The sequence below is a fragment of the Oenanthe melanoleuca genome, chromosome 1, assembly GCF_029582105.1.
Source record: "Oenanthe melanoleuca isolate GR-GAL-2019-014 chromosome 1, OMel1.0, whole genome shotgun sequence".
NCBI lineage: Eukaryota > Metazoa > Chordata > Aves > Passeriformes > Muscicapidae > Oenanthe > Oenanthe melanoleuca.
In genome coordinates, this window is record NC_079333.1 from 47,066,742 (window position 1) to 47,088,105 (window position 21,364).

The window sequence follows — 21,364 nt, forward strand, 5'->3', positions numbered from 1 at the left end:
TTACTCTGTTTTAAAATGTAAGACAGATTTCATGGATAGATTTAATCAAGTGCCATTTATGTTAAATTATGTCAGTCATTAGAGTTAAAATGATGGAACCAAAAAGAGACTTCATGCTTTTGATTTCGTTTGCTTGAGGATTGTTTTTTGTTTTCTTTTTTTTTTTTTTTTTTGAAAGCCAGTTGCTTCTCCAGAGCTTTAAATTGCATTTTGCCTAATCCCACTTACAAACAGTACAGTAAACAGTAGCAGTGTAAGAATCTCTCTTGCTGCTCTAATGCTGTATCTCATTGCTTCTCTGGAGGAGAGTGGTTTGGGGAGTTCTTCAGTCTAGCAGATTTTTTCGTGTGTGTAGCCAGAAATTAGCATCACTAAATAATCAAATGCATGCTTGAAATTCCTGGTTTGAACTGAAGCCTACAATTTCAGGAGTTAATAATTTAGTTTAACTCTCTAGTTGTTAAAAAGTAGGAGCAAGGTGTGAGTGGATTTCAGTCAAGCTAATGGCAAGTCTGGAATATTTTGTTGTGTTGTGCTTTTCAATAATTTTAAATGTAGCCTAAAAATAGGCAACAGATTACTACGAGGACAAAGGATTTGTTGGAAAACATTCAGGTCATCTTTACGAGGAGGACTTAAAAGGTTCTAGGGGGAGAAATCAATACCAGCTCATCCCTGCTGAAACTGAAAATGTGTTCTGTGAGGTGATCAGAGGAAATGAAATCCTTTATAGAAACAAAACTTCTTTAAATTAAAGTATCTCCCTTCCTAGATGAAAATCGAGATTTTCACATTTCTGGGGGAATTAGTACAGTCATACAGATCTTAGAAGAGTTGTGAAGTATATCAAATTATTTAAATGTTAATTTTACATTAGGGACGGCTAAGCTTACATGAGTACCTTTTCAAGAGCTGAAACACTGGCAAAGAAATGGAAGTACAATGTTCCAAAACAGCACAGGGCAGCAGCAGCATTGTTTGTGTAGGATTTAGATCCTCCTTTAGATCCTTGTTAAGGTAGTTGAAATATTTCAACGCTTCAGGAAATAAAGCTTTTTTCCTCCTTCCTATTCTACTTCCCTAGCTTAAAAAAATGCAAAAAAGCCTTAGCAGATCTTGAGCCAGATGACTCAGACACGCCCAAGGCTCCTGGGCTTCCCAATGCCTGAACTGGCTCTTCCTAAGGTGATGTGGTCTGTTGGTGCCTCTCAAATCATGTTGTTTTGGAGAGGATATCTTCCTCCTCTGTATCTTCCCTGACTTTGTATCTTATCTTTATCTCAGTTGCCACTTTTTGTGTTTCTCTTACCTTTTCTGCTTCTTAACTACTCTGTGTTTGTGTTTTTCTCCTGTAACTTTTCAATTTTTTTCCTATACATTGACATTTTTGTTAGGAAACGAACCTATTAAATATGTTTTTGGATTTGTGTATGGTCTTCAAAGCCCATACTCTGTTGTACTTACCCAGATTTCACCTTTATTCTGTGATTTTTTTTTTTTTTAATGCAGTTCTTTCTGCTCTTTTTCCACGCTCCCAAATTACCACATTAGCAGTAGTACTCCATTCTTTGTGCTGTGTCAGACATGAGCACTTTAATGCTGTTTGTGTGTCTGGAGCACTGCCACTATGCTTATGAAATGCACTGCAGATGTGTTACTGTACACTCAAGGGCACTTAACTCAAAGGTAATGCAAATTGATTCCTATAAGCAACTGATGGAGCATGATGGAAAGATGGGTGTAGCCTTTCATTTGGTAGGTCAGCAGTATGCATGGGAGAAGCTTTACTTGATTTGCTCTTGAAAACAGGTTAACAAAGTACACTTGAAGTCCTCCAGACCATTGTCTTTCATGCAGTAAATGTAGGTTAGAGTGGGAAAAGAGCTGTATCACAGAATCAGGGAATGGTCTGGGTTGGAAGGGGCTTCTAAAATCCATGTAGTGCAACCACCCTGCTGTCAGCAAGGACGTGTTCCTCTGTTATCAGGTTGCTCGAGGCCCTGTCCAACCTTGAATAGATAGATAGATAGATAGATAGATAGATAGATAGATAGATAGATAGATAGATAGATATTAAATGTAAATATAAATAAATAGACAGGCTTACTCTGCAGTCTTTTGGATGAATGAAGAATTTTAAGAACATAATAATTCCTACTTCCTTGTTTCAGCCTAGTCACCTATTAAAATAAGTGTTTTAAAGCTCTGTCATATTGACTCTTCCACATTCTTCTAATCTTTGTATCTCTGCTAAGTTTTTTATAGTAGTGTTAGCTGGTCTTGCATTTAGGACGTTGTAATTTAGGCTGAAGTCATGGACTTGATTTCTTCTCTTTTATTCTATCTTTCAAAGCTTTATTAATACAATAGTGAATAGTGACACACCAAGGCAACGGGCTGCAAGGAAATGCATCAGTCCATCCATTGGGACTCCTGTTGCAGTCTTGGTGCAAACTCAGGGAGAGGGCTTCTTTTACAATTTTTTTTTCTTAACTGTGATAGCTAGAAGCTCATTCTTTAAAAATAAAAGCTGAAACCTGAGAAAGTGAGTTGTCTGTGTGTCCTGCCATCATGTTGTTAGTCATTCATGTATGCCCAGACAGGACCATCCACTGGTATCATTGGGTTATTGTGTTCATCCCTTATGGCAAGGGGAAGGCAGAAACTGCACAGAGACACCTTTCTCTTCTTTTACAAAGCACTTAATTTCTTCTTTTTCTTGAAATTTGAAATGTTTAGAGCTACCGTATACTTCAGGAATTGGTGAATATCAACTGCTATTTATATATTAATTTTGATTTTTACTGTCACATGGTTATGCTTTTTTTTTTTTTTTTTTTTTTAAAGATACAGGCACAAGGGATCATAGTCAACATTATAGGGCCATTTATTGCCAATAGAGAGGTTCATCACCTTTATTAGTGGAGATTGTACAGATCTGCTGAGATGTTCTCAATTCAGCACTCTCATGGCCATGATTGAACCTCACTCTGGCAGGACCATGAAAAATGAACAGTGTCTTGTCTTAACCTGGAGATAAACCCCTCATTTGTTAAAGAGAGAAAAAAGAATTGTATAAAAGAGTGGGCAATGAAGGGACCTTAGGAGACCATGTCTTGACAGAGCTACCTAATAAAAGTAAACTGAACTAACTGAAGCAGCATAAAATTAAAATGGATTAGCTAAATATCATTAAACATGTATGCTCAAAAGCACAGTAGCCTGAACAAAATTAGTGTGTATTTTTTAATTTTAATCTAGGAAAGTGAAGGGTGGGTTTTTACTCCTATTTCTTTTTGAAAGAAGGTTGCTGATGTTGTTTGAGTTTTCTCTTTTTGCATGGAAAAGATGCGAGATTTTGGCTGGGAATGTTAATTTTCTATAGAAAATAGAATAAGACAGAAATCACAAAGGTCAAAGTGCTAAAAAAATTGTAATGGTCAAATTCTACTTGGAAGCCATTTGTATTGTTTAACTAAGTACCATTAAAAATCCACTTATGGTACTTATTAGTATCTTGGAGGCTTTTTTCCTTCTCTTTCATCCCTTGTTTATGTAGGTAGTCCATATTATTGTTGAATGATGCTTGCTCACTGATGTGTCAGTTTTGAAGGATGGAAGGTGAGAAAAATACTTGGGATTTTCTGCCTCTCCCAGGACCAGGCATGCCTCCTTTTCATGGCTGTGTGCCTGTGCCTCAGGTGTTGTCTTCCCAGCCAAAATAAGCCCTGTGTATTCTGTGGGACAGCACATGATCACTACTTTGGTAAAAGCAGTGTAGTGCTGCTGTGAGTTAATGTGATGAAGGTCACTGGTTAGCAGTACTTTACAGAGCTACTCAAAGTAAGAATGTAGGTTGCTAATCTGTGATTTGACAGCTGAATAGCTAGTATTTTTTAACAAATTCACTGCCTTTTTTATTTTTTTTTTTTTTTTCAGTGAAAATATTGTCGCAGTTAGAAGTCTTGAGGTACTCCCTCAAAGCATTTCTGGAGTTCAAACCAGCATACAGTCTAGCAAAGTCACTTTCTAAAATAAGTAAGTTGATTTGACGCCATATTTGCATGTAAATTGTAATAAAGAAAAATAATGACAGAAAGAAAGGGTTTTATATGAAAAATTCAAGTTGTTCAACAGTGGCATGAATAAATTATTTAATTTCCCATGAGTCGTGCAGCTAAGACAGCCAGTATGTATGACTTACTTTTTACTTTTGACTGGCTGTGTTAATTGGGAAAGACTTGCCAAAATCTAATTACTTTTAATAAGGATGCTTAAAGTCATGGGTACAGTATGTGTCTTGATTCAAATGAGTAATAATGATCTGTGTTCAGTATTTTAATTTGGTGAAGATTTGAATATCCTACCTCCTCTGTGAATAAATTGTACTGCGTGGCAATAATGTATGCTTGTGATCTGCATATGACAATTGCTGTTCACTGATGGTACCCCTTCTGACATTTGGGAGATTGGCCTGTGTTGGTGCTGCATTTTACAAGTATCAAGGGAAGGGAAGGCAAGTCTGACTTGTCCTGAACTTTTTCTTCTCCATGCCTTACTTGAAAACATTGGCTTGGTTTCCCACTAATTATCCACTGTTACCAAGACCTTCTGTTGACTGAAAGTGCAGGAGGAGGGAGGGGTAGCAATTTTTATTTACTGTTTGTATTGTAAGCTGGCATTAGTTCTGCTGTACTGTTTTTTATTGAGCCTCATGCTAAGATATGCCATTGGTGCATTGCTGATTGTGTCCCCACCCATTGATTTGGGTGAATGGCCACTGCTTCATTAACAGAAATTATATTACTGATATTATCTTGCTTTGATCTGGCCCTCTGCATTTTTGTGGTCTCATACATGTTTATATATACATTACTTAATATTCAGCATTTTAGTTCATGCATAATTCTATTAAAGTGACATTTTCTTTAGGAAGGATGGGTTGGTGATTCAGAGAAAAGCTCTAGATTTCTCATAAAGTCTGATGTAATATCTGTATGTTGTCAGACTTGTTTTCTTCTTGGGTTCACTGGCGTTTTATGGAGTGGGGAGAATGATTTCCAAATCATTTTGTAAGCAAGTGATGAGAATGCTGCCTCATCTTTAAGTTATATTTAGGGATTTAAATGAGGTTCTCTATTATTCATTGGAAAGCAACTTGAACATGGAAATGAGAGAGAAGGTAGGGAGGAAGGTGAGGAAGGCTTCTTCTGCTATTATGGCTCGGATTTTTGTGTTTTGATTTATTGTTTGTTTGTTTGTTTGTTTTAAAAGCTGTTTACTTGTCTCCTAGATTTAAATTGCCACCATCAGTTGTTATAGATGTTAAGACTTCTTGAAAGCAAAGACTCCAGTTCAAGTGAATGAATCCCATTGTATTACACAGTAATATACCTCAAATCTTAAATGTCTAAGGATTTGTAGACTTCATTTGTGCTGAGAGACGTGGTGAAACTGTTCTGTTTCAAGGGAAAAAATATCTGTAGTTATGCAATGTGTATTATGTGTGACACAATCCTGTGGCTCCTCTTACAAGGACCTGTTGCGTAGTGGGCTTTTTATTTATTTAGTTGGTTTAGAGCTGCCTGAGGGTATTGATGTGACTTTCGTGGGGTTTTGCTCCTTCTCTGTAGAGTTACTGTTTCATGTTGGCTGTAATATCAACATGCTTCTGTTGCAGAATGTGTTAGAGATTATCTATACAATTATCTGTATGCTCAATTTGCTGTGAATTATCTGCTATGAGAGTAAACCTTTTCTGGGGTGATTTATGCTGCAAACGATATAAGGCTGGTACAATAATTAAGTCTAATCTTAAGTCTGTGTTTTGGAGAGGGACAGTTCACAGGTGCCATCTTTCTAACTGTAATCTCATTTGTCCTGTGTGTTTGATTTTTGAAGTAGGCAGTCTCTTGCTGTTCTTCTTATGCAAGTCAGAAAAATCTCTCTCTAGCAAAGTTGCTCCATTTCTTCTGCATTTTGCCTGGATAACTCTCCTAGCAATTCTCAGACCCAGTTCAGAAGTTGGCAAGAGGTGAGGAATCAAGAGAGAACTGGATTTGCCATCAGGATTTAGCTGATGCTTTTCTGTACCCTTGTAGGCTGCTTCATGGCACCTGGCCTCATGGCAGGAGAAAGCCCCAGGGGATAATGTAGGAATGGCTTTCATGGCAATACATAGTTGAATCACCAGTCTGTCCAGCAAGACATGACTTTAATTACCACAGAGGTCATTAAAACTCCGCACCAGTTTGTTCAGTGTGTCACAATAAAGTACTTCTGATCAGACTTGTTTAGATTTATCATGGGCAGTTACTGACTCCTCTATAAAGGATCATTCAAGTATTAAATTTCTACTAGTTGCTGAGGCTCTGTTCTGAAGCAAAAAGTCTAATCTGGAGCAGAGGTTTTACTATTACACAAAGATGCCAGGGTGAAAGAAGGATAGTAAGAAAAGCAGAATACCAGAGACTAAATTAAGCTCTCAAGATGAAACTTCAGGGTCTGAAATGTAATTTTCTGCCCAGTGAACTGAGGATAAACAAAACATATGTGTACAAGTCCAATTTTAAATCAGTTCTGGAACTAGAAAATCAGCAATTCTCTCTTCAGAAGCTAGTAATAATGTAATTTAAGTTTAGATTTGTCATACTAAATGTTGTTGCACTCTTACTTAAGAGTAGTGTCACAATTTGTCCTTTATCTGGTTTCAGGGTTAAGAATACTTTTGCATAATCTATTGTTATATTTCTATTCTTCCCACTTGAAAGCCCACCCTAAATGAGGTCTCAGTGACTGTGTAAACATCCCTTATCAGCAAGGACAGTGATGGTGATGGAGATGGAAAAGGCCCAGGTGGTCCATGCTGCCTTTGCCTCAGTCTTTACCTTCAGGAGATCTTCAGGAATTGCAGGGGGCAGAGAGCAGCAGGAGTGCCTGAACTGAGGCTTTGCCCTTGGTACAGGGATAACAGGTTAGGGAACATTTGAAACAAGCTGGACATCCATAGGACCTGAGAGGGTGCAACCCCAGTGCTGAGGCAGCTGGCTGGTATCATGGTCTGACCAGTCCTGAGAGTTTCTGAAAGCTCATGGCTATGGGGGGAGGTTCCTGAGGACTGAACAAGACCAAATGTGACTCTTTTTTCCAGGAAGGGCAAGAAAGAATATCCGGGAGCTGCTGGCTGGTAATCCTCGCCGTAATCCCTGGGAAAGTGATGGGGCAAATAATCCTGGAATCTATTTCCAAACATAATTAAAGTAGATGACTGGCAACAGCCAGCACGTTGATGTGAAGGGGAAATGATGCTTTATGAGCTCAATAGGCTTTAAAACAATAGATAGCTTGGTGGGTGATGGAAAATCAAAGGACACTGTTTCAACTTTCTCCTTGAACATCACCATAGGCAGTGGTGAAATGATGAATGAGCAGGGGGGTGGGTGGAAGGCTGAGCTGCCAGTCTGACTGGGTGGTGACTGGCAGCACCAAGGCTCACAGTCACTAGCAGTGTAGCCCAGGAGCTGGTACTGGAGCCAGCACTGTTTAACAGGAACCTCATGAAGCTCCATGAAAGGAAAAGTCAAGTTAATACGTTTTTAACACAGTTTTGTTCAATATTTCCCCTACTACTTCTGCAAGTACTTTGTTTCACTCTGTATTACTGAAAATCTCACCAGTTCTCTTACTCTGCTTTCCCAGATTATTATAGCTGTTTAGGCATTTCCTTAAAATTCTGTTCATTGACAACTTTTCTCACTAAATATTTTCAGAAAACAGAATCGACTTATTTTTTTTTTCCTTATTATGGAAGATAAATGGTAAAACTATCAAGCAATCCTGTAGCAATCCTGAACCTACTTGATTGTGTTTTCCCTATAAGCAAGGCCCATTGTTGCAGGAGTTGCAGACACCTCTCTTTTCTAAGCTCCCTTTCTTTCCTCCACTCCTTATACTTGCAGAGGGAATTGTGGAAGGAACTCCATGAGCATTAGCATTGCTCCTTTCTCACAGCAGAGATCTAGAAGGAACAGATGCAGTAGCTTTAACAGAGTTATCATCCTATAAAGACTGATTATCACTGTCCATTCTGGCTTTTTAAATCTTCAAGCTCATTTTCTGACCGTGCTTCTTGGAATTAGAGCTAAAATGTATCTGTTCCTGACAGCCAAAGTTTAATAAGGGCTGAGCCAGAAAAGCAGCTTGGAAGAATGCTCTTTACTATAAAAATCAGTGCCTCTTATAGGTAAAAGTGCCTCTTACAGGTGTTTGTAAATGCATTTGAGCAGTTGAGAAAGCTATTTAACCACGTAATACCTATGAAAAGCATGTCTCTCTTTTTTTTTTAAACTGGTTGGGTTATTAGTTTTGGTTTTTTTCAATTTAGAAGCATCATTTTCCTTTGCTTCTTTCCCCCATCTGAACACCCATCAGCCTCCATTGCATTGACCTGTGGGGGCAACTGAAGGTAATGAAGGTACCACTGGAGCCCCAAGACACACCTGCTGCTCAAATCAAACTTCTGCTCCTAACTAGTGCCAGCACAAGGAAGCCTGATGGAAATTTTGGGGGAAAGGGAGGGGATGGAAGAATTTCACAGCTCTTTCAACAGCAGCACAATCTCAGGTTAGGTGAGCTTGCTTAATCAAGCAAGAAAACACACTCTGGGTGAAATCTGTCATATTATCAGATGGGGGGGAAGTATCCTTCTGCTCTTGGAGAAGTTTCCATTTTACAAAGGGTTCTGCCTGTGCTGATGCTGCGTTTTTAGTTCACTGAATTAGTCAGTAGCTGGTGATGACCTCCCTTGATCTGTGGAAGAGTTCAGGCAGGGTTTGTGCCTTGGAGCCCAGTGTGAGTCGGGAGGATACAGTGACACCGAGCACTGGTACCCGACTGAGCATCAGCTCAGGTTCCACACCCACCACTCCTGCAGCTGCACTGAAAGATTTCAGAGCAGGTGGATCCCAGTTGTTATTGTTTTATGGTCACCATTCCCTTTTGAATTAGGTTGCTATAGAAGTTAACTGGATTTTTTCCAGATCTATGCACCATATTCAAATAAAAGAATTCTGTCTCAGTGGATTGTTTTCAGTTATATAGGATATATTTTAGATCTCACTTCACAGCTGAGAAGCCAAACCAGAGATGAAAAAGAAAGAACTATTTTCGTCTTCTGATCTGGAAAGAAAAAAAAAAAAAAAAAAAAAAAAAAAAAAAAGAGAGAGAGAATAAGATCTGCTAATTTTAATAAGTTTTTAAAAAATGAGTTGAGATTTTCAAAGTCTTTAATGATGCAGTGGACAAACAAGTACGTGGAAGTTTGATGCTTAACCAGATTAGACACTTAATAATATACAAAGCAATTGTTGGATGTTTCAGAAGCTAAATGCCTTTGAAAATCTAGGCTGTGGTGACTCAAAATCATTAATCATTTTAAGTGTATTTAAAGCATCTATAATTGCTACTGCCTTTTCTAGGAAACCGTTCAGTTTAAAATGTGGCATCTTTTTGTGCTTTCTTCCTTGTGTACTGAGCCTCAAGTGCTTTCCTTTTTCTTCTAGTTAGTAAAAAGCAGATTGCATATTTTGTTTTGTACATTTTTTTGCTAAATGGCAGTTTCCATTCAAATGTAACATACAAGAAACCTTGAGTAACATAACTGTCTTAGACAGGAAGATAATTTACCTTCTTCCAGCATAAGCAGGCAGCTGTATTAGACCTCATTTCTCTGGGAGTCCCAAGAGATTTTTTGGTTTAGCAGGAAGGGATGGAGTCTGGAGGATAGAAAAGGCCCAGTTACAAAGGCTGCACATATATTTAACTTGGGCTCAGTGAGGACACTTGTGCTTCTGTAGAACAGCAGCAACTTGGAGAATGCTGAGCTCTTCTACTGCCTGTGCCCAGATCAAAGCATTGCTCTTGCAACACCTTCACCACAGCAAGGGAGAGTCCTCAAACAAGTGCTCATCAGTTAAAAGGTACTATGTTCAGGGGGGAAAAAAGCAGGAAAGAAAGATTCTACCTCTCAAATTGGCATCTCTCCTGGCACAGATTACTCCAAAAGGTGAAACAATACATAGTTATAGGCAATGTTCTAATAAAAATAAAAAAATTTAAAAAAAGTTTTGCTTCCCAGTACTTTCAAAAACATTGTAAAAAATATTTTTAAAGTCAGAGCAAGCATTCTTATGTAAGATCAGTGATATTTTTTAAATCCAAATTATTGTCTCCTATCTATCCAGCAACTAAACACACTGTTGTGCAAGTTAAGGGTGTTACATAGTAAATTTCAGATGCTGTGTTTTACCAGTGCTTGCCTAGAGGGATTATATGAAAAGTGAATTTAAAACTGCATAAAACAAGACATATTCCTTCAATAACTGTTTAGGATTGAGATGATTTACTGACACCAATTTTTGAAAGAATGGAGAAAATAGTTTTGAATAGTAACAGGAGAGTGCTGAGGCAGAAGTTGTAACTGAAAGATATGCATGTAATGAGAAACAGAACTTTCAGTGTAAAATCATTTGGCCTGATTTTTCCTGACAGTACCTTACAGCACTGCAGTCATTTATGTAAAGTTGCTGTAAAGTAGCCAGTGGCTTGAGTCGTGAAGATTTTTGCTGGCAGCTATTTATGTTTACTTTGGGTATTCAGAAATAATTTCAAAGAGATGAAGGGGATGGTGACAGCCTAGCTATTAAAGGTATCAAGTGACCTAAGAAGTATGTGCATGTCCTGTTTATAACCTACAGTCAGGGAAAGAAAAATTTATTTTTTGGTCTACCACCTGGCATGAATTCTGGGGTAATCCTAATTTTTGAAGTGTTAGTTCTTCCCACCTTGAAACAAAAAAGTTTTAAAAATTGTTGATGTTATCTATGCTACTCATTAGGTAGCACTGATCTGAGCTCCCTGAACCTGAACTTTCTATTAGCACCTCTGAGTAAAATGAGAAAAAGCTCTTATACTGTAATAAGCCAGGCTCCAGCTATTCCAAGCACTTCCCTCACAGCAGGGGCCTGAGCCCTGGAGGATGTACAGTCTTGTTTGTGGTGGTGCATATCAGAGAAGTACATGTCAAGGAAGGAAAATTGATGGCAGTGATACAAACAAATTGATACTTCAGCATTTGAAAGACTGGTAGGTAACCTATAGCCAGCTGAATGTGGTGGTGCTCAGTTTCCCTGTTTCAGCCACATCATTCTGATGCAGCTGTTGCAGAGGTAGCATTTTTTTGAATCATTGAGAGTGGACACTGTATGCATGAGGAGGCTGGAGGTGTTTGCATGGCAGGGGCACGTGTGCCAGCTCAGACCTGAAGCCTGGCTGGTCTGACCCTCTCTCTGATAGTGGGCAGAGCCTGATACCTGATAGGAAGGGGTAGGAGGCAGCAAATGTGGTACAATCTGATCCCATGTCCATCTCATCTTGATCTATCTATAGTAGATGGAAGCTGGTTGAAATCCTTCCAACATTTTTGTTCTCATTTTATGAGAGAAGTAAAAAATTGACTTCACTTCTACAGTTGATGTTTCTAGTGGAACAAAGGGACATAAGCAGAAGGATACCTTTCTGCAGAGTAATGTAAACATTGAGGTGTGAGTATCAAATAGGTCAGCCAGAAAGGAAGAAGTGTTAATAATTAAAAGATAGAATGAGAGAATGGAAAGGAAAGTTTAAAAAAAGAACAAGTAAGCAAGTAGCCTGTCACAGGACCATCTTATTTAAAGTCAGCAAAAACTTTAGGAACTGCTCTGGCAGAATTAAGAGAAGGAAAATATATCTGTAAATGTATTTGAGATTCAAGAAAACATTTGTGTTAAAAATCACACTCAGGAAGTGCTTTGAGGTAAGATCTGTCTAAGAGATGGATTAGTATTAGAGAACAAATTGGAGCTACTGCACTGAAAATTCCACCTTCTAATTAGATAATCAATGAAAACATTGTGCACGTGCAAGGGAAGTGTCTTGTGGAAAATGGCTATTTTGAACATGTTATTCTACAAGAGGGACAAAACTAAGGTGTGTGATGTAGTTTGGGTCAGGGGTGCCTTCATTTTGGCATCAGCTCACCCTTCTGAGTGGGTAACCCCCCTCCTTGTGTGTTTTGCTGTGCTTTCCATCTCATCTTGGGCACCTCTCTAAAAGGTGGGAGCTTTTCCTTTCCAGGTCCCATGCCTGGGGAGCAAAGGGAAAGGGGAATTTTCCCCAGCTCCATTGCCCTGGCAAAACAGGGCCAGGAAAACTGTGCTTGGAATCTCAGGGTGTATCTGAGCACAAGAATGAGGAGAAACAAAGCCAAGAACTCTAATGATCTCAGCTGCAGTAAGGTGCAGTAATTGTGAGCCATCCCCAGAGACCCTGTAGGAACAAATAGGTTGTTTAGAACAATGCCATGTAATGGAAGGTGTCCCTGGCCGTGGCAGGGGTTTGGAATAGTCAATCTTCAAAGGTCCCATCCAACCCAAACTATTCCATGACCCTGTGAACATCTAGCAATGGGTGTGCTCCAGCCCTTCCCCTTCCTGGCTTCCACCTCTCTGCCCTCCCACAGAGTTTCCTGGAGGGTAGAAGACATACAGCTGCCTGACAGAAGGGAAGTGGAGAAGAGAGTTTACAACTTATTATGGACCTAACTTTTGCAGTATTTGGGGGTTCAGTCTATGCACTGTGTAATGAGGAAATATGCGTAATAAATTGAGAAAAAGAGGGACAGCCAAAGTCTGGATTCCCTCTGTCCTAGACCTGGTACCAATCTCTTACAAGTAAACTAGCAAATACAAATTATACTTTTAATATGTGGATGGGGTTCAGTTACTCCTTACATCTCTGAAACAAGCACCCAGAATCAGTCACCTTCAGTGGTGGTTTGGAAACTTCCTGCTATGAGGAAGTTCTGACACCTGATGCTAGGATGTTTGGAGAGTATGATATACATAACCTTATCCTAAAATATAGGTAAAGGTTTGTTACAAAAATGACAAGGGAAGAAGTTTATAGGATTTCAGTAATGGAAAACAGCTTGTTTAGGGATGGTTCCTGGAAACTTCAGGTGAAGAGCAGGAAGAAAGTACTGCTTAAGTTATTCTTTGTGCCTGCTGATGCCTGTGGTCTGTGCTTGTGGGACACAGGCTGCATTTTGACAAGCACAGCAGTATTTCTTGCATCAGTGTTGCCCAAGTCCATGCCTCAGTGTAGTGGTGCAGATTTCCTAATGGCTTTCAGGATGGTCTATTTTTAGCATGTGTATGGTAAATCTGGGCAAACAAAATTTGTTCCTGGCTGGCCTATGCTTCCAGGCACTGTTCAGCTAGGGAGAGACTCAGAGGTGAATGGCAGAGTCCTAAGAGGACATGTCAGTTTGACAGCTCCGAAGAAAATTCAAAGGAAGAATAATAGTACCTTGAATCTTGAAGGCATAATTCCAGTGTTAACCAGTTAATCCTCTGCAACATGCTTAATTATCATTTGTTATTTATAGACTAGGCATGAACCCCTTACAACCTATTTAATTAATCTAATGAATTCACTAAACAACCTGAGGATGAGAGCTGGGTAATGTGTGAATCTATAATGTATCTCTGAAAATATGTTATTTTATTCTATTAAATACCATTCAATAGGTTTCTATCTAAATATTTTATATAACTATACCCAAATTGCCTGATGCCCTTGCTTTGGAAATACAAACACATGCTTAATTTCAGTGCTGCTGTCTTCCATTTTGACACAGTTTATGCTGTAAATGTGTATTCTTTATGCATTATTTACCATTGTCTTGTTTCTGCCTGTTTTGCTTCCCATCACTAGGTGGCAATAGCTGAACAGTCACTTACAAACAGGAGTCAAAACAAAATGGTGCAGCAAAACTGATGAAACATAAACTAAGAAGGATTTCTGTGGCTTTATTTAGCAATTATCATATTAAATGAGATTTCCTTGGTGAAATCTTATTTTGTGGAGTGCTTTCTGTCACTCTGTACGTTTAATTTAGATCATAGCAAGATGTTTGTTTTATCTTGTTAATACATCATAGTACCTAAAATTTGGTTGATTTAGATACTCCAATTTTGATCTTTGATTCAGCAGAGGACATTAATAAAGCTATGGATCTAATGTATGTGTTATGTCATATCTGCAAGTCTCTTTGAATAGCTCCCATACCTTAAGGTATCTATAATTGTGCTAGACACCTATTTTTAGGCACTGGAATACCATTGAGCTATGACCAGCATCCATCTGAAAGCTAGCACAGTCTTTCAAGAGCAGGGCAGAGAGAGGGTCCCAGAGAAGGGAATGTGAAACCATGAATGCAATGCAGCCTATCCCAGAACATGGCAATGTCCTTTTTGTTTTCCTCTGTTAGGTGTGTTCTGCACTGGAATCAAATAAATCTGGGGATCACTCTTTGTAGTGTTGCTTTGTTTTGCCCAGGAGGACTAGACTGTATCAAAACCACAGAGATGCTAATAAGGAGCCCTTACTTATTCCTGAGGTGAAAAACTCCAGACAGCCAAACTTTTATACAAACTGTACCACTGTGAATCCAATCTGATTCCATGGAAATCAGAGACACAGATGTAATTCAACATACAGTATTACTTGGCTTAAAAGACATAGTATTTGACTCAAAATAAGAATGAGAAGCTATATGAAGCCATAGAAAATAATAATCAGAATCATAACCATAATAAGGCATATTAAAACCTTCAGTCGTTCAGCAGAGCTACTTTTGGCTTTGAGATGTGTCCACATCACTGCTTGGAAGACAAAATTTGCATCTATGTTTGCTTTGTTACTGTTGTCATCCCTTAAAGGCTTTCAGCTACTCTTTGCATTTAGCTTCAGGTTCTGAAGAGTTAAGATTGCAAAATCCACATAGGCCCTTTCATTCCAAGCTAAAATGAGCCCTAGAAGATTGTGCAAGACTGTGCTATATTCAAATCTCCATGTGCTTTTTTAAGGATTCCTGCAAGCATTGCTGAAAACATAGAGGACTAAACTGCCTGAATGACTGTAATAAACAGTAGTCACTAAAACTGTAAACAAAATTGGTACCTATGCTACTAAATATTAAGAATCCAAAAATCCAGTATACAAAAGTAGTTACCCTAAGTATCATGTGTATACAGCGAGGAGGAACAGGCTGCTTTGAACAAATAATTGTGCTCTTTACTGGAACTCTTTGGAACTATTGTGTCATGCTGAAGGCACTCACCTCCCAGTGTAGGCATCTGAGCTGGATGCCTCAAGAAAGATATTGTGAATACCTCCAGCAGTATGTGGTTTTGTTATTCTTGTTCCTTTACTGAGTGAAAGCTTTGGAAGTCTATTTTTCAGATGTTTTGCAGTGACAATAGCTGTTCATGCAGCATTCTGCTCACAGGAACAATTCTGACCATGCTGATGAACAGCATCTCCCAGCTTCTTCTTCTCAAAATTGGGGCATGGAAACTCCACAGCTCCAGAGTCTGCTCAGACTGAGAAGGGTATTATTAGCCAGGTAACCAAGATTCCTGGATATTTGTTACCTCTGATCTCAGAAAGCAGTGAGAGAACAGAAGGTGCTCAGTGTGTCACAAATGTGGAGTGTGAGTTACACACAAATGTTTATAGTTTAAACAATGCTTATGGTAATCAGCAAGTTCGTCATGGCAGAAAAATGAAAATCCTTACATTATGAATCTATGGTTTCATATGGTGAAAAAAAAAAGCAACTTATTGTCAATTCCCATGTAGCAATATCATAAAGAAGGAGCCCACTGTAATTCTGTACTAGGCCTCATCAATTTACTTTCACTGACAGATTTCATATGCTCATGCCTATCTTTCACAGCCTACAATATGTAACTAAATGGTAAATACTGCAAAGTCAACAAAAACAAAAGTGGAAGCTATGTAACTTCAAAATTGCTTAGTCTTGTGAGCCTACCAAAAATAAGTTGAGAACACTAAATTAGAGTGCTGATGTTTCTACCACTTCAGTGTGTTATTCCTGTTTTAGGAGTGTTTCTAAAATATGGGTAAAGTCATTATATATGGAAGATGTCTTACATGCAAATTTTGACTTGCAAATATTTAAATTCAATTTAGCATTTAAATTTTTTAAAAAATATTTTACAACTATAGAAATAAGTAAGATTTTAATAGATTATGCTTTTAATTTTAAAGAAGCTGTTAGAATAAAAGTTAAATTCTGAGGCATTTATGTTATGAGTGATACTTTTGAAAGCAGAACCAATAATGGAGGAGTATCAAACCTGAATTAATCTTAACAACTACCATTCTGTATGAACTCATTCATATAATGCCAAAAATATAGACTCTTAGAGTGGTGGCATTTTTCCTTATATACTTTGTCTTAATCTATCCATTAAGCTTTTCAGTATTTTAGTACAGTTTCATACTGTCAGTGGAAGCACACAATGGGCAGTTCTTCAGAAAGAATACTAAATGGTGAGAGCAGTGAGATTCTGCATTAATGTTGTGATGCAATGCTTGAAAAAGACCTGAAATAGGCATGAAATTGGATTACTTTGGCTCCATATCACTTTGAAAATAGTCAGTAAAAAAGGTGCTGGGGATCTGCCACTCCTGGACAGACAGCTGAATGTAGCTGTAGCCTTTTTAATGTTATTCCATAAGGAAGTGCAACTAGGCATTAGGTGATACTCTAACATGCCAGACACAAACTCTACCTATGGTACTCAAATCCAAGCATCTTTGGATGCAAAAGCCCATTTATTTCCTCACCAAATGATCACAAAGTCAAGAAAAGATTGTTGGACTGGTTAGACTTGATACATGGTGAAGACCAAGTGGCAGGAACATTACTGGATCCTGTTCATACAAGCTGACTCAAAATAAGCAAGGATAGATCTGCAGATTTGAAAATACAAACTTGAGAAATAAAAAGGAGCTGGATAGTGACAGTTTAGAAAACTGCCTGTGTGGAATGTCTGAAATTTCTTTTATTTGAAAGCACCAAAACCAACCAACCAGCAAAACCTTGAACTTTTCATTCTGCTTGTGAGGGACACCTGGGACTCTCTGTATCATCCTGTGGAGCTAACAGGTCACCCATGTCAGCTGGTATTCTGACAGCAGCAGTACAAAAGGTGAGCTGAGTACAACTATGTGAAGGAATAAAAAGCCAATGGTTAAACATCCTTACTCCTTTACAACTTTGAAACAAGAACAGTGATTTTAAAGAGTCCAGTATCCAGTGAGGTTGAGAGATGGAGCAAGAATAAGATTTGAGCACTAACTACGTAAATACTTTTGCCTTTAGTTTTCAGTTTGCCTTGTAGAAGAACAGAGGTAGGAGGAGTAATATAAACAGAACCCAAAAATCAATTGTGAGGTGTAAAAAAGCCCTCAAAGATCTTCAAATTCACATTACAAAAACCAGTTAATTTCCCATTCATTCACTCAAAGAAGAGCAGGCATATGACATTGCAGCTTGGGTAATAACATTTTTGTTGTGCATATCAAAAGAGAGATTCTGCACTGTAAATATAAACCACAGGTTTATTGGGGGGAAAAGGATCTGCATCAACAGACAAGTTGCTTGATACTCAAGACTGAAATAACAGTTAGTGGAGATTATATTTAAAGGTGTGAATTTAATTTAAAATTGAATAAAATCTAATACGGATTTAGGAAATACAACAAATTGTGAATTAGCCTCCTGCTTTTATTTTCAACAAGAGAGTTGCAATAAAATTAATCTATCAGTCATCTCCAGAAAAGCATGTGATATAGCACCACAGGGGAAATTATTATTTAAATCCTGGAATATAGGAATTAATGCAGTTTTTGTGAGGGTGAATAAGGACTTCCAAACCTACTTCACATTGTGTCTGATGAAAAATCAGTTAGTGGGATTGTGGAAAGTCATCAGTCCTAGATCTTGGAGCTTCTCTTATTTGGTGTTAAGTTTAATTGTAAAATGCTGGATTGTGCTGGCTAAAACAGGATGGCACAAAGAGGAGCCTTTGTCAGTGGAGGGGTAGGGAAGGAGGTACTAATGGGACAGCAGGATCTCAATATAAATTGGGGATTCAGAGTGACAGCAATGGGATGATAATAACAGCATAGAGAGGAAGAACTGATCAGCTGTCATTGACATGGCTGGTGAGATCAAACCTGAGATACTCTGAACATTTCTGGTTGCTCATGTCTGAAAGGATGTAAACAGGTTTTGAGTGAAGTTCATTTAGGAACTGAAAGGTTTACAAAGTGAGTTTAAGCAACAGCCTGTCATTAGTGAGGACAGAAAACCTTATCTCTAGATGAGGTATGTTTGCAGAAGACATTTAGCATATTTTCAGTGAGAACCACAGGAGCTTGGCCTCAGTGACCCTTGGTTTCCTCAGTTTCCAATCCAAACATCGAATATTCTGCATACTGAAACTAAAAGTAATGTGCAAATACAATTGCTGGCAACGTTTTTAGAAGAATCAGCAGCAGACAAGCTCTATTTTATCTCAGATACTGTAATTATAAAATGCTGCAGGAAATTTATTTCACTAAGTGAGAAAAAAAGACTACTGTTATTCCCAGGAAATAATATCTGGAAGGATGATACCAAGAATATGTGAAACAAAAAGTATTTTGGAAACTGAGTCTTCTTTTTCTTCATTACCATTAAAATATGCATAGTGATGTAGTGTGATTATATGAAATAAAACCTTAGGAATATGGAAATTGTACCTAGCAATTAAGTATTTTGTAGAAAATACAGAGAGATTAACAAGCAGTGAATTGCTTCTGCCTCATTTTTTTTTATGTGGATTCAGTTCCCTTTTAGAAACCATTATTCAAGATAAAAACGATATCAAACTGAGTTTTCTGTGGCTCTTTCAGGGGTGAATACAAAGCAGTGAGCTCTCTGGCTTATTTGCCTCTATGAATTCAGCTTGCTGTCTCTCATCTTTGTTAAGGGCGGGGGGGGCGGAAAAAGTGTCAAGAAAAAAATGACAACACGTTTTTCTGTAGCAGTGAAAGAAAAGCAGAAGCAGCCCAGTCTGAATGCCGTGGGTTTAGTGTTCTGGAAGTGCTTCTCTTGTGCAACTGGGCTGAGGGAGAGCCTTTTTCCCTTCCCGGCGTCGCTGCAATCAGATCTATGGGTGCAGCTCTGCTTTACCGCAGCATGATGCAGTTGTGTATAGTTGAGTTCTTGGGAGCAGGCGGAAGGGGAGCAGCTGACCAGAGCAGGCAGAGGATGTTCATCAGAGGGTGCTTTTTTTCCCCCTGAAGCTCGGCAGTGCGTGTGAGGTTGCTGCAGCTGCAGAGAAGGTTCAGCGGGGCTCCGAGCGGACCCTCGGCGGGCGGGGGAGGCGCGTCCCTGGGGCTGGCGGCGTGTGATGGGAGAGCAGCTCCGGGCAGACGGCACAGGGCTGGAAGCACGGCTCAGACACCCTTCGGGAGCACGCCCCAGCCTGCTATGGAACAAGTGCTCTGCTGCTGCGAATGCCTTCGCCGGCCGGGAGAAATCTGCCCGCTTGCGGAATGGAATAAATGAAAAAATACTGAGTTCTGAGGGGGCGAGGGAATAAAACACTCCTCAGATAAAATTAAGAACAAGCCCCGAAGGAAGAGCAAAGGACAAAAATCTCATGGTGTGTTTTTGTTGTTGTTGTTGAGCTTTTTTATTTTTTATTTTTTTTTTTTAATGAGCTTACCTACCATGAACGGAAGAAGTGGATCTGCGGAGACTTCATTTCCTCCTCTGACCCCTCGTTTACATCACTGACTGGTGACAGTCACATCTACATACATAGTACCTGCCACTTCAGCTGCTCAGAATTATAGAAGCCTCTTTGTATGCAGCAGACATGGCTAGCCAGCAGGATTCAGGCTTCTTTGAAATCAGTATCAAATATTTACTGAAATCCTGGAGCAATAGTGAGTAGCAGAAGAGTAATCTTTTCATATTACGCATTGCTTGGTAAATAGCTAGGATAACCTAAAGGATAGAATCTTACCTTTCTGTATGTTTGTGTTATATAAGCCTAGTAATTTTTTGCTCTAAAAATCAAAATGTCAGAGATTTAAATAGGTTTCATTAACTGCAAAGGCTGTAATGAGATTATACTAGATTTTGCTTGATTGAATTCTGAAGTTAGGCTGTTTTCTGGGTCTAACAGTACATTGCAGGGAGTGCATTCCAAACAGCATTTCCTGCCTGCATGTTTGTTTGATTTGTTCAGACTTTATCTAATTTTTTTCTAAAATTATGTTTAATCACAAGGGTGTGGCATTGCTCAGAAGTTGGTTTTTATTAATTGTGCACTGAGGACAAAATATAATTATTCTGCTTCAGGTCTGATGTGATGGGAAGTAAAACATCAATTGCTTATAGCTGCACTTCCCACCCTCTATGCTTAATTTCAGAGTCTTATGCAATATTTCTAGCCAGAAAGAATCCATCTGTTTATCTGATCCAGGCTGGGTTTTGCAGAATGTAAACAAACAGCATTTTAGTCTCTTCAGTACTGCTGTTCCTGATTTCCATTGCTTTTTAAATCAATTACTCTATAGATGTCTTAGCAATATTATGTAATGAAGATGTCTGAATAAAATTTCGTGCTTGCAAATATATTCAGATTAGGTAAGGTGATAACACTGGCAGAAATTTGCTTTTAAAGTTAAAGTACATGAACAGGATATTCCTTCTCTGTAGAAGCTTTTATTAACAGTTCTAAATCTCTATATTTAACTGTTTTTAAAAGATAGGACACAATGTCTCTGGAAAAATCCAACTTGGCTACATGTGAAATAAGGTTCTGATCATCCTGCTATCTATAATCTATAATAATGTCTGCATAAAAGTCTAGTATTTAAAAATTCTATGGTATAAAAGAATTGCAAGATATGTCCAATACAATAAGAGTGCCTTATACCTGCAAAGAAATAAACAAAACACTATATTAGATGTGTGACATGCAAGACTTGTATTCATTAAATTATATCCATAGAAACTGTATTTTTCCAGGTCATTTGTAACCTCAGTAACAGTGTAGTGCTTGTTTGAATCTGTTTTTCTACCACAAGTGTGAAGTCACCAGGGAATAATAGTATTACCTAAATAGCATTGCTTATCTGCCCTCCTACAAAAAATATTTAGTGCATATTCATTCAAATAAGTGATCCCACAAGGTCTAGGAGAGAATTTTATGACTCAGTTACCTTCTTGGACTAATATTAATCAAATACTGAGAGCATAAGTGTATGTTGTGACAACACATATTTTATGACAAGCTAGGCACAGCTTATGGCAGAAGAAAAACAAGTCAGTTTATGGTGCAGAAATCAAATCACTTCTGGCATTAATTTTGCAATAGCTTACTGTGTCTTG

The 21,364-nt window shown here is 38.5% G+C and overlaps 1 protein-coding gene across 4 annotated transcripts in view; it reads left to right on the plus strand.

The window, feature by feature from the left end:
• Nucleotides 1–21,364, plus strand: part of FRY (FRY microtubule binding protein) — a 189,255-nt gene that overhangs the window by 15,075 nt on the left and 152,816 nt on the right. The window contains exon 1 of one of the 4 annotated variants that reach the window (XM_056485469.1): nt 3,946–4,038. The exons of 1 other annotated variant lie outside the window; for it this stretch is intronic. Coding sequence is in view for 1 of the 3 variants with exons in the window: in XM_056485455.1 (XP_056341430.1) it covers nt 19,842–19,911 (70 nt within the window). In the remaining 2 variants the exon portion in view is untranslated. Of the gene's footprint in view, nt 1–3,945; nt 4,039–19,122; nt 19,912–21,364 lie in introns of those variants that run through there. 2 more of the 4 variants (XM_056485455.1, XM_056485477.1) reach the window with 2 other exon arrangements.